The 13713-nt window shown below is 42.2% G+C and overlaps 1 protein-coding gene across 1 annotated transcript; it reads left to right on the top strand.

Annotated features, from left to right (window-relative positions):
* The first annotated feature begins 352 nt into the window (after window positions 1-352).
* strap (serine/threonine kinase receptor associated protein) lies at window positions 353-13679 on the top strand. The gene is made up of 9 exons (XM_057854870.1): window positions 353-502; window positions 2028-2163; window positions 2244-2325; window positions 2395-2467; window positions 2534-2633; window positions 4464-4601; window positions 11911-12047; window positions 12117-12266; window positions 13230-13679. The coding sequence occupies exons 1-9, from the start codon at window positions 391-393 to the stop codon at window positions 13289-13291; spliced, it is 990 nt and encodes a 329-aa protein (XP_057710853.1). The 5' UTR covers window positions 353-390; the 3' UTR covers window positions 13292-13679.
* The last annotated feature ends 34 nt before the right edge of the window (window positions 13680-13713 follow it).

The raw sequence follows: 13713 nt of genomic DNA, 5'->3' as shown, positions 1-13713 counted from the left end.
CGTTGTAAAATATGCAAGTCATGTTGGTTCCTTTTCAAAGTAACATTTTAATTTTGAAAATGTTTCCCCGGAAGTGTAACTTGCCCGGGGAAGTTCCGGTATATCAACCCAGCTGTTGTCACATCGCATTGCACGTTGCTAGTTAGTTGCTATGTTGTAGCTATTAGCACGGTAGCCATTCCTTAGCTGGGAGGGAAACCCGCCGTTTAAATTGGGCAAAATACGCTCTTAATGTCCACCTTTTTGTTTTTATATAGCAGAAACTTCAATACAATTGCTATTATCTAGTAAAGTTTGTGCGTGTTTTCCCATTCCGTGTGAGCTTAGCAGCTAAGTAGCAGCTGAAGTGCTAGCCGGTTCTTGTTCCTTTCAGTACGCGGCTCAAGGACCATGGCTATGAGGCAGACTCCGCTCACCTGCTCTGGTCACACTCGACCAGTAGTGGATTTGGCCTTCAGTGGGATCACTCCTTACGGATACTTTCTCATTAGTGCGTGCAAAGGTGGGTTTAACATACATCTTGAAAATGTATTGTTTTTTTTGTTTTTTTTTTTGCCAATACCTGTTTTACTGCTATACCTATGAAATATTCCCCATGACAATTTATCCCATATTAAGAGGGTCAATTTTTTTTAAGTATGGTGCCGTTTGTGTCTCCTGTAAAAATAAAGCTGTATTTTCGCCAAAGTTGGACAAATACTCATTCTGGTTATTTTTTGTGTATTATTGTCTGTTATAAATTCAAGGGTACAGGCTTCTAATATTTATTTTTAAAAAGTTAAGGAATTTTGCTATGGTTTCATTAAAGTTCAGTCTTAAAATGTTTTGAAAAATTGCAAAATAATAGTAACTTTATTATCCTGGTATTCTGTAATCGTGTTGTTTTTAAATTGAAATATATTATTTAATTAAAATAAAGCTTTTTGTTCGTTCCCACTGTCACGGTCTACTAGAGGCGTGCGAAATTTCCGATTCTTAGATTATTCGCGATTCGAGATTAGAGAACGATTCACAAATATCCAAATTCCGATTATTGAATTATACCAGGTAAAGCGGAAGTAAAACACAGTCAGCGCGGTCTTTGGGACGCAATGAGGAACGGACCGAAAGTAAATATCATGTTCAACTCATGCCGCTAGATAAAAACAATCATACCTGACTGAGGCTGACAGCCGCTACAAACAACGCCCAGTTGCTAGTTGCTACAAACATACGGCTTCAGTAGATATCATATATATATGTAGAACTAGATACAAAATGACAGACGAAGTCGGTGTTAGAACATGTATTATTGAACAGAGATGCAAAATGACAGACTTTCCGGCGTAAGTAAACAGCCGCCATCTTAAAGCAGTAGACCTATCTAGAAGGCTCTGTTGTAGCGAACCTAATTAACTTTTTATCTAAAATACTCCTAATTCGGCAGAATCTTGTCTTGAATCTATCTTTAAATGATGAAATAGTTTTAAAACTTGGCCAAATGTAGAGAGAAGGGAAATTATGGAATAACGGGAGCAATTTTAACAAGTGTAACAGTTGATTCACAACATTAAATTAATTGAATGTAGTTTAAAGCTGCTGATACAGAATGGGGACTGGAGTTTTTTTATTTACTGTTATTTTTGTATATTTGTTTTCTGCTATATGTTAACTTGATACTGAAATAGTAGTTTGGTTTAGCCCAAGAGGATTTTTGAACAATTTTGGAACTAATGTACAAAACATAAAAAAAAAAAAAAACAAAAGGAGGGGGGTCCATCAATAATAGTTTTATAATCGAATCGGAGCCTCTGAATCGTAATCGTAATTGAATCGTTAGGTGCCCAAAGATTCCAGCTCTACTGTCTACTCTGTTGTTAGTGTGTGATCATCCACTCTGTTATAGCTATATAAATAAATAATTCATTTCAAAATGTTATTTTCTAAAATTATAGATTTCTCATCAAGTATTCAATCAGGGTGTGACAATATATCGAAAAGGTGATCGTATTGTAGTTATTGATATGTTGTTGCTCTTTTTTGTTGAGATGGCAAGCCCATGTTGCGCCAAGGAGACACAGGAGACTGGATAGGAACGTTTCTGGGTCACAAAGGCGCTGTCTGGGGAGCCACTTTGAACACGGATGCCACCAAGGCTGCCACCGCCGCCGCAGACTTCTCAGCGTAAGTTGACGTGTTCCCAATCACTCAGAATTTGAAACAAAAACCTGACAAAAAAAAATAGCATGTAATATGCTTTCCAGAAAAGTTTGGGATGCAGTGAGTGGTGACGAAGTCCTTACATTGGCCCATAAACATATTGTAAAGACTGTCACCTTTACCCAGGTATGTCCTGAGAAAGTTCAGCAAATGTTTCTGGTTGATCTGTAAGAATTTTCTACTCATGTTCCTTAGGACAGCAACTGTCTATTGACTGGAGGAAATGATAAACTGCTACGCATTTATGATCTGAGTTGTCCAGAAGCAGGTGAGTAAAATTAGTACATTAAACCTCTTAAAGTTATACATTGGGATATTTTTGGTGTGTTTTAAGCACCACAGGAGATTGCTGGTCATACCTCACCTATCAGGAAGGCCCTCTGGTGTAATGACGACAAACAGATTCTATCAGCGGCAGAGGATAAAACTATACGGTCAGTAAAAGTCTTGGATGGCCAACATGAACAGAAAAAAATAGTCGCAGTATTGCTTGGCCTCTAAATTCCCTTGTAAAGTCCGCAATGCTAATGCTTATAGCATATGCTAGAGTTAATAACATATAATATTCGTATATATATAGTTGGACGCGCCGCACAGCACGCATACTTTGACCGTTGAGTCTTTCATACGTTCCAAAAACTGATGCACCGCAGGCCTCGTTAAGAAAAAAAAAAAGTTTGAAAGTGCTATTTTCTGGTGCTAACAGTAAGTCCCTTTTGATTAGCAAGCTACATTACAACATTTCGACACAGCAATGCTAATTTGTTAGCTTTTGTTTCCACTTTTCGTGGCATGTACATAGGCATGTGCCGGTATGAGATTTTGACGGTACGATAACCCTGAGCAAAAATACCGCGGTTTCACGGTATCACGGTATCGCAATTATAGCTCCAAAATTTTGAGATGTATGGGTTTAAAAAATAAATAAACAAATAAAAAAGAAAGAAAAGAAAGAAAAAAAAAAAACTTTTTTCCATTGAACAGGTTATTTTTTCAGAACATATTTGCAAATTGGAACATGAATATAATGTGAAAATAAATTAATGTGAAAATAAATAAATTAACAAAAAATAACAAATATTTTATATAAAATTAAAATAAATAGAACCTAGACTATACCCACAGTCACAGCTCAAGTTGCTCAATATTAGAGCAAGAACAAAATAATTGCTATAAAAAAGTAAAAATACTTCTAAATAAAATTAAAAATATATACTGTATGACTTTTTATGAGGGGGAGAAGCTGAAGTTTCGCCATTTCAGCCACTGTGTCAACTTTCTTCTACATGATGTCATGCCTTTGTGTTAAAAAGAACAAAGAATTCATAAGTTAATAAGTTAGTTAAAAATGTATAAGTTAGTTAAAATGTAAATATTGTTGAGGAAAGGTTTAATCTAAAACAAAAAGTGAGGAGTGAGACCTACTTTCGCAATTAGCGATCTTTGACGCAATCCTTTTTTTAAAAAAATTTCTCCCCCCCCCTTCATTCAAGCATGTTTCTCACTCAGCGGCTGTGAGACATAAAACGTCGACGAAGCTGCTCTCCCAGCTTAGCCTAGGCTAACATTCGTCTTTGTAAGTTTTAGTTAGTTTGTATAATGAATTTGAAAGGAAAATGTATGTTTTGTTTTTGGCGACCTTTTTCATGGCGCTACTGCTATCCTGTTGAACCTACTCACATGTGGAAAAATACAATTGTATAATGTTTTAAATGTATTCATTTGTATATTTCACCACGATTTGAGAGCTCAATAAATTGAAGAAAAGTACGCATTGTGTTTGGAGGGTTTGTTTTTGGGTTTCCGGGCTGTTTAGCAGAATAGAGTCACTAACACTCACGGCAACAAACGGGAAGGGTGAGCGCTGCCGCACCAAGCCACTTCGGCTGCATTTTGGCACATGAAAAATAGCGAATACCGTACTAAGGTATGACGGAAAATTTTAGTGGTTTTGAAACCGTGACGTTTTCACACCACGGTAAACCGTGAAACCGGTAACCGGCACATGTCTACATGTACACAGACATTACTTGGGAATAGTCTGTTAATCGAAATGCCTGTTAGCTTATTTTATCTTAGCTAGCTTGGCATTCTCTATTTTAGCTTCTACCTTCAAGTGACCAAGATGTGGTCTTTTTCCGTCTCTTAGTTCCAGAGACAATTTAAGACTGTCCAGATTTTTGTGTAGCTTAAAAAAAAACTACCTCAGAAAAATAGCCAGTGAGTGGTAACGAATGATGTCATTGGTTTGTGAACTTTACCAGACTGTGGGACAGGACCTCCATGGAGGTGGTGAAGACACTGACGTTCGACACATCCGTGAGCAGCATGGAGTATGTGGTGGACGGCGAGATTCTTGTCATCACATACGGAAAAACGATCGCTTTTTACAACGCTCTCAGGTATTTACAGCCTTTACTAAAAATTATAGCACTTCTGCTAAATTATATAGCAATCTGTACCGTAATGAATGTTGTATGACCTTAGCCGCTAATGTGGTGCTTCCATTGTTAGCCTTAGAACAGAAGTTTATACCTGACTGGCTAACGTTAGCGCTTAACGTCGTACAAGGATCGCTCTCTACTGGAGGATAACCTTAGTCTTCTGCCCTCAGCCGAGCGTATGGCTACTCGACTTTGGCAGCGAGCTAAACCGACAAAGAAACTTGGAGGCCCGAACTCCTTCCTCTCATTTATTTCTTTGTGTCAACGTGTGTGCGTGTGTGTGTGTGTGGTAAAACTGAAACATACATAAAACACCAATGTTATACACAAAATAAAAGGTTCTATACAATAACATGTTTATGTAAATAACAGAAAACTGGCTCCATTATGAGCAAATGAAATGAAGTGGCTACTTTAGCTTAGCACAAAAACGTGTGGGTTCGCGCCACATAAATAACAACAAAATAACAGAATAGACACACCAAAATTACATCTAACCCATTGTTAAAACGTACAAACTTACAGATTTTGTTTTGTCAAGGGTTCCCAACGATGTATGGTGCAGAGGAGGTGTGTAACGTCTTAACACCTCAAGGCCTCCTTTCCAACTGAAATAAAAAGTTCTTTCTGCCTGCTGCTTACAGCAAGTCGCCACTAGGGGAAGCCGAGCGCAAACAGCAATACCAAAGAAAAACTTAAGATTCTGAGTTAGAATAGCGACATCCTGTGGACGGATGAACAACGTACAATCCTAGAAAGAAATCAAACCCAAAAAGTAGTCAACATAAGACCAGAGGACATAACACTCCCCGCCTGACATCTGCAAGATGTCAGCTCTTAACTAATGAACGATACACAACAACAACTCGTTTTACATGCTACCCTTAGACAGCAAAAGCACAACTTCACGAATTGGGCGAATGTAAAACCTATTCTCGCCGTTTCGGCAAATCTTAACCTCAACTTTTCTGACATTACCGTCCTCACTTGGGAAAGATTTTGTGATCAGTCCGAGTGGCCAATTATTCCTATGTTCCAGAGACTCCCTCATTAAAACAACGTCGCCCATTTGAAGGTTCGGCTTTTTTATTTTCCACTTGCGACGAACCTGCAAGCCTGCGATGTATTCTTTCTGCCAACGACTCCAGAAAACATTAGCTAAGTACTGCACGCGCTTCCATTGGGCTTTGAATAGGTCACTGGTCTGAAACTGCCCTGGTGGAATCGGTGGTGTGCCAACCTTTTGCGTGAGTAGCATCGCAGGAGTAAGAATGACTGGGTTTTCGGGATCTGTAGAAACGGCTGTTAGCGGACGGGCATTTACAATTGCGGTGACTTCAGCTAACAATGTTACGAGTACTTCATGTGTGAGCTTCCCATATGGATGTTCAAGGAGCATTGCATTGAGGATTTTTCGGGTGACGCCGATCATGCGTTCCCAGGAACCAGCCATATGGGATGCATGTGGAGGATTAAACTGCCATTTGCACGCACTGTCTTTCAAGAATGTGCCTATTTTGTCATTGTGACAGCCTAGTTTGTCTATTTGGAGCTCTTTGCAGGCACTCACAAAATTTGTCCCACAATCAGATCTCAAGAGTTTGGCACCACCTCGGATGGCAAAGAAACGACGCAGTGCATTAATGAATGACGATGTGTCCATTGACTCAATCACTTCAATATGAATTGCACGTGTACTCATGCAGGTGAATATGACTGCCCATCTTTTAGCATCTGCATTAGCACCACGCGTTTTTCTCACTGTAACGGACCAGGGACCGAACACATCAAGGCCTACATTTGTGAAAGGAGGGTCCGTGGACAGCCTGTCTTCAGGTAGCTCAGCCATGATCTGTTCAGGTTGCCTGCCCCTTAATTTGCGGCATGTGATGCACTTGAAAATCACACTGCTTACTGCTCTTTTTCCTCCCACAATCCAAAAGCCCCCTGCTCTGACTGCTCCCTCCGTGAAATGCCTTCCCTGGTGACATAATTTTTCGTGAAAGTGTCTTATTATGAGCTGAGCAAGATGATGCTTTCCAGGGACGAGTATGGGATTGGTTTCTTCTGCAGACAACTGTGCTTTCTTTAGTCGGCCTCCAACTTTAAGGAGCCCTTGCGTGTCAACAAATGGATTCAGTTTGCTGAGTGGACTTGAGTTTTTTAAAGCTGTGCCTTTTTCAATGCATCCAATATCTTCTGCGAAGACCTCTCTTTGAACGGTGCGAATGATCGTGGTCTTGGCTAGTTGCAGTGACTTTTCAGTTAAATGTTTGTTGCAGTTGTGCCAGCCACGACAGGAAACCTCAGAGTTGTTCTTGAATGATTGAGCTATATGTTGGAGTTTTGCAATAGCCTTTTGCAGCACCTTCCAACTTGAAAACCTTTCAAATCTGGCACTATTAAACTGGCCTTTTGATAGGGTGGTAGTGCAAGTTGTTACCTCAGGACGCAACTCACAGTCAGTCTCTGGGTCTATGAGATCGAAGGTTTGACTTCGAACTTGACTTTGGTCCAACCTGGAGAGGAAAGCTGGGCCTCTGAGCCAGGTGGAGCTGGAGAGCTGCTCAGCGGGCAACGTTCGTGTGGCATGGTCTGCCGGATTTAAGTGTGTGGGCACGTAATGCCACTGGTGAGTTTGTGCAAAGCGCCTGATGCGTTCGACTCTGTTGTGCACATAAACGTGAAAGCGTCTCTTGGTGTTTGAGATGTACCCAAGCACTACCTTTGAGTCTGTGTAAAGATTCACCTGATCGACTGTGACATCCAGCTCCTCTAGAACCAACTCTGCTACTTCCACGGCCAGGACTGCTGCACAGAGTTCAAGTCGGGGTATGGTGATGTCTGGTTTAGGAGCTAAACGTGCTTTGCCGAGGAGGAATCCCACTTCGCTGTGTCCGTCCTCATTTGTGAGTTTGAGGTATGCTACAGCACCTACGCCTTTTGTGGAAGCATCACAAAAAACGTCAATCTCTATTCTTTGGGCTGCAGACAGCGGTATTGAAGTGTACATTCTGGGAATTTCAAGATGTTGTAGGTGTCCGAGGGAACTTTTCCACTTTTGCCACTGTTCTAATTTGTCTTTTGGCAGTTCAGTGTCCCACTCTGAAACATTTGTGGAAATGTCTCTGAGTATGGTTCTACCCCCTACGATTACTGGAATAGCAAACCCAAGTGGGTCGAACACACTGTTGATAACTGACAGAACTCCCCTTTTTGTGAACGGCCTTTCATTTACTCTTACTTGGAACTTGAATTGGTCAGTCAACAGCTCCCATCCTAAGCCCAAACTGCGCTGCATTGGTGGGGTAGTCTGCCCAATGTCAAGACCTTGCATGCCTACAGCACGATCTTCGGTTGGAAAGGCTCCTGTTATGAGAGGACAATTGGATGAGATTTTGTGCAGGCGTATGTTACACTGAGCCAGCATCTTCTGTGCCCTACTAAGAACATCAATGGCCTGCTCTATGGAAGAGAATGATTTTAGCCCATCATCTACATAGAAGTGCCGTTCAATGAATTCTTTTGCGTCACTGCCAAATTCCATTTCTCCTTCTATGGCTGTTCTTTTCAGTCCAAAGATGGCGACTGATGGGGAAGGACAATTACCAAACACATGGACAGTCATCCTAAATTCTTGCACTTTTCCATCAAGGTCATGATTTTGGAACCACAAGAAACGAAGGTAGTTACGGTGGTCTTCTCGTACTATAAAGTTGTGAAACATATGCTCCACATCTGCCATAACGGCGTATGGGTCGGACCTAAACCGCATCAGAACTCCTACGAGAGTGTTGTTAAGATCTGGTCCCTTGAGGAGCACGTCATTGAGAGAAACATTGTCAAGTTGAGCACTCGAATCAAAGACTACCCTAATTTTTTCTGGCTTTTGCGGGTGGTAAACGCCAAAACTAGGGAGATACCAGCACTCTTGATCTGGCGCCAGTGCGGGCGCTGGTTCGGCATGGCCCTTGCTGAATATTTTCTCCATAAACTCAGCGTAATGCGCTCTCATTTCAGGTTTTCTTCTCAGCGTTTTGCGGAGCGACATTAAACGATTGTAGGCCTGCTCCCGATTGTCAGGTAGGCGCCGCCTAGGTGAGCGGAATGGAAGTGGAGCTACCCAGTTATTCGCCTCATCTTTAGCAAAGTTGTTGTGCATAATGTCTAGGAACAACGCATCTTCTGCCGAAAGTGCAACTTTGTCGTCATTTGTTGTTTGTTGGAAAATATGTTGTCCTAGTTCCGCTTGTGTGTTTAGTGGATCGTTTTTGGTGTATTTCTCTTTGATAACGATTGTGTTTTCGCAAGGACTGAGGAACGTGGGACGTCCACTGTTTAGAACGTTCGTCTTAAATGAGTTCAATGTGGGTTTATGAGCTCCAGAGAGACAGACATCACCTATGACAACCCATCCTAAATCGAGACGCTGGGCATGAGGTGCATTGTTTGGCCCATTTACCTGACCACGAACTTTATGAGCCTGAATGATGTCCCTTCCCAGGAGCAGAAGAATGTCTGCCGATGGGTCGAGAGGAGGAATCTGTGAAGCGATTGATCGCAAATGAGGGTGAGCTGCTGCTACCTCAGGGCTGGGAATTTCGTCTCTATTATCTGGAATCTGATCACATTCTGTTATTGTAGGCAGCATCATGGAGACCTTACCATCTACATCTTCTACAACAAAGCCATCAGCTTTACGACCTTGTGTCTCTGATAAACCTGCACATGTTCTCATGGTGTATGGGAATATGGTACCTTGCACATTAAACATGTCAAAAAACGCAGATCTGGCTAAGGATGAATTGCTCTGATCATCCAACATGGCATATACCCTCTTTTTCTTTTCTGGAGAAGTTCGGCGATATACATTAACTAAACAGATCTTTGAGCATGATTTTCCTTTTACGCCTTGCCCACATACTTCTGTGCAACTGGCTGTGTTCACAGGATTTGGGCCCTCAGACTCCCCGCCGTGACTCTGGGTTGGGGGATTAAAGTCTTGAGGTGTCCATGGAGGTGGACCGACATGCATGGCAGACACATGAGCATCGCTATCACATTCTGAGCATTGGATAATAGCTTTACAGTCTCGAGCCCTGTGATTTGTGGACGCACAACATTTAAAACAAATGGCGTGCTCTTTGAGAATGTTCTTTCTTTCGTCTAGTGTTTTCATTCTAAACCCCCTGCATTTGACGAGTGAATGTGGTTTTTGGTGGATAGGACATTGTTTGTCTGGATCGAGTGCTGTCAATTTAGCCGGACTGATCTCTATTTTATTCACCGCCAATGGAACTCTGTATTTGTCTCGTCTTACTGATGTCTTATCAACCCTTGGATTTATTACGTTTGAACACTGTAACATAAAGCTAGGGTCTGTTCTCATTTCAGCGTAGTCATTTACGAACCGCACAAAATACGAAAAAGGTGGATAGACTGCACCGTTTTCCCTTTTGTATTTGGTACCTTGTGTAACCCATGACTCCTGGAGTCCATATGGGAGTTTTTCAACTATCGGGTTTATGCCCCTTGGTGTGTCGAGAAAGCTAAGACCCGGCAAATAACTTTCACTTTTGGCATACGATAGCTCTAACAGAAGATCAGCAAGCTCCTGCAGTAAGTGAGTGTCTTTGTTGGAGATTCTTGGAAAAGTCTGCAACCGTTGGAAGAGTGAGGATTCAATTACCTCTGGAGAGCCATAAGTCTTGTCTAGCCGCTGCCACAGACGTTGGAGACCTGCCTGTGGATTACTCACGTGGACCGCCCTGATCCTCTGAGCGTGTTGAAGAGACTCCCCGCCGAGCCACTTGGTGAGAAGGTCGAGCTCTTCGCTGGGCTTGAGATTGAGGCCTTCCGTCGCGTTGCAGAACATGGACTTCCAGGACAGGTAGGACTCTGGCCGGTTGTCGAAAACCTTGAACCCCGATGTCAGCAGATCACGCCGTGCTAGATAGGCTGCTAAATTGGACAGTTCACTTTGTGGGGTTGCTGAAGGTGTAGGCTGGTGTGAGATGTCCGTTCTCGCACGATGAGATTGGAGATGCTCTTCGTCAGCGATGTCGATGTGACGCACATGTGGAAAAGCACCAGCTGATTTTGGGCTATTTTCTGGTTGTTGAGAGTCATTGTGCCTAACCAGGTGCTCATTGTTTGGCGTTTGTGTGCCATCTGCTTGGACACGCTGGTCGTCAAAGTGAGCATGCACATACTCTTGTGCACGCCTGATGGAGGGGGGTGTCTTGGAAAATACCCCTTGCTCGCTGAGGTCGACTTTGGCGCGCTCCTCTTCTTCGAAAGTCGCCTCCCAAACTTTAGCTGCGGCGAGCGCTGCTTCTGCTTCACCTTCCGTCTTCAGAGCGTGTAGTGTTGCCTCGATGCGTGCCTTCTCGACCTCCATGTCGATTTGGCGTTTGGCGTACCGTGCTCTGGCGTAGGCAGCTTCGGCGTCTGCTCGTGCTTGTGCAGCAGCTTGACTCGTTCTGGACCGGCGTGAAGAATGAGAATGACTGGCCTCCGACCTGGTGACCACTTGGCTGATAGGTGGTGAAACTTCTTGCTGAGACATCTTGGGTGCTTGATGTGTTGAAAATCTTTTTACTCTTCTGCCCTCAGCCGAGCGTATGGCTACTCGACTTTGGCAGCGAGCTAAACCGACAAAGAAACTTGGAGGCCCGAACTCCTTCCTCTCATTTATTTCTTTGTGTCAACGTGTGTGCGTGTGTGTGTGTGTGGTAAAACTGAAACATACATAAAACACCAATGTTATACACAAAATAAAAGGTTCTATACAATAACATGTTTATGTAAATAACAGAAAACTGGCTCCATTATGAGCAAATGAAATGAAGTGGCTACTTTAGCTTAGCACAAAAACGTGTGGGTTCGCGCCACATAAATAACAACAAAATAACAGAATAGACACACCAAAATTACATCTAACCCATTGTTAAAACGTACAAACTTACAGATTTTGTTTTGTCAAGGGTTCCCAACGATGTATGGTGCAGAGGAGGTGTGTAACGTCTTAACACCTCAAGGCCTCCTTTCCAACTGAAATAAAAAGTTCTTTCTGCCTGCTGCTTACAGCAAGTCGCCACTAGGGGAAGCCGAGCGCAAACAGCAATACCAAAGAAAAACTTAAGATTCTGAGTTAGAATAGCGACATCCTGTGGACGGATGAACAACGTACAATCCTAGAAAGAAATCAAACCCAAAAAGTAGTCAACATAAGACCAGAGGACATAACACTTAGCGAATTTTACAGTCTGGACCTGATTAAATCTGTGGACGCCCCTGCTACTATCAACTCGGCATCTCTACACCCAGAAAAGGACTTCTTTGTTGCTGGCGGAGAGGATTTCAAGCTCTATAAATTTGACTACAGCACCAAGGAAGAGCTAGGTAAATGTTTTTGACATTTTTTTTTTGTTCTGAATTACAATATATGTGTTCTTTCTCTCCTACTTGAAGAATCGTATAAAGGCCACTTCGGTCCCGTGCACTGTGTCCGCTTCAGCCCAGATGGCGAGCTGTATGCTAGCGGCTCAGAGGATGGCACACTTCGTCTCTGGCAGACAGCAGTGGGAAAGACCTATGGCCTCTGGAAATGTGTTCTTCCTGGTAACCCTGCTACTTTAGGGCATTTTTAAATATTATTCATGCAGGGCACGTACAGTGGTTACCAAAAGTACAGTATTTTCTGGAGTATAATTTGCACTTTCATGTTTGGTTTATACTCAGGTGCAGCGCTACCTACTGTGTCCATTATATTGTTTTTGACGAGCGTTTAGAAGGAGTCTTTTAAGCTACTAAAAGTAGCTACATAAATTTGGACGGTCTTAAATTGTCTCTGGCGGAAGATAGACTGCTAGCAGAAACTAGTGACCGAACTGGATCAGGCGAAGACACTAGAACAAAGCAAATTTAAACTAACGGGATGGTGAGCTAAGTATTAGCTGAACTTGAGAGTAAAAGTCTTATGCGACAAAAGTTGAGAAAAGAAAACTCACAAATTCGCTGTTGAAATGCTGCAACATTCTAGCTCACCAGCTAAACTAGGCTTAAGCTAGCATTAGCATTAATACTGCGATGCAAAGAAGATCAAGTGATTCTTTGAGGGGAAAAAATCTTTAAACCGAAACGGCTCACAAGTGAACAGATTCGAACATGCAAAACTGAAATGGTTAAAAAAAATCCACATGAACCGTTACATACTTTCAAAGCGAATACGTTCAAAGCGAAGACAGAATATCTGGCGTATAGGTCGCACCCGCAAACATTTCAGTTAAAAAAATTCGAGTTGTACGCGAGTATACATGGTATTTTCCTTCAAGTTTTACCGGTAAGAAATAGAATGCATATTTTGTTCAATTACTGGGAGTCGTCCACGTTCTGACTTAGCAAAGCAGCCCTAGACTATCTTTTTTTTCCTCTGAAAAGCAATTTTTCCACACAAGACCAGGTAGTTTTGCATTTTTTCCTCAAAGTTTTGAGTGGGAAAACGGCCGAAAATAGCAAATCCCTTTTTGTTTTTGTTTTTTCAACATCATAACACAAGTCCACCTTTTTGTTCATGTGATTCAGAGGAACTGGCGGCAGACAACTCGGAGCAGATTTATACCTCGCCGCCTGAAATAAAAGCCTGAACACGAGAGAGAAGCGTGAGGAAGTTGCCGGCGAAACGGTGGGTGGTCCAGGTTGTGCGATATCAGGCCCCAGCAAGGAAGAGTCCAGAGTATCTCCATCGATCAGGAACTGATCTGGGAAATCCTTCTGACTACACGTACACAGGTTTATGCAGTTATGTAGAAAATACAGGCTGTTTTTCAGTATTTAATGAGCAGGACCCAATTGTTTTCTTTTCTGTTCAATCCCAATACCGGAGCCCGCTACGCTAGCTTTCTTTTAATTACTTAAGCATTCACCGCTGCTCCAAACGACAATTTAAGTGTACGAGTTTTGTGACAAAGTGGAAAGGGAAGATGTGTAATCTTTTCCATTTTTGGTTAAGCATTATCCAGTGGTTAAATAAAGAAATGTGGCTCTTTTATTTCAAAATAATGCATAC

The sequence above is a fragment of the Corythoichthys intestinalis genome, chromosome 13 (genome assembly GCF_030265065.1).
Source record: "Corythoichthys intestinalis isolate RoL2023-P3 chromosome 13, ASM3026506v1, whole genome shotgun sequence".
NCBI classification, from domain to species: Eukaryota; Metazoa; Chordata; class Actinopteri; order Syngnathiformes; family Syngnathidae; genus Corythoichthys; species Corythoichthys intestinalis.
The sequence above is the reverse complement of the archived record's forward strand: the minus strand, read 5'-3'. Positions and strand labels throughout refer to the sequence as shown.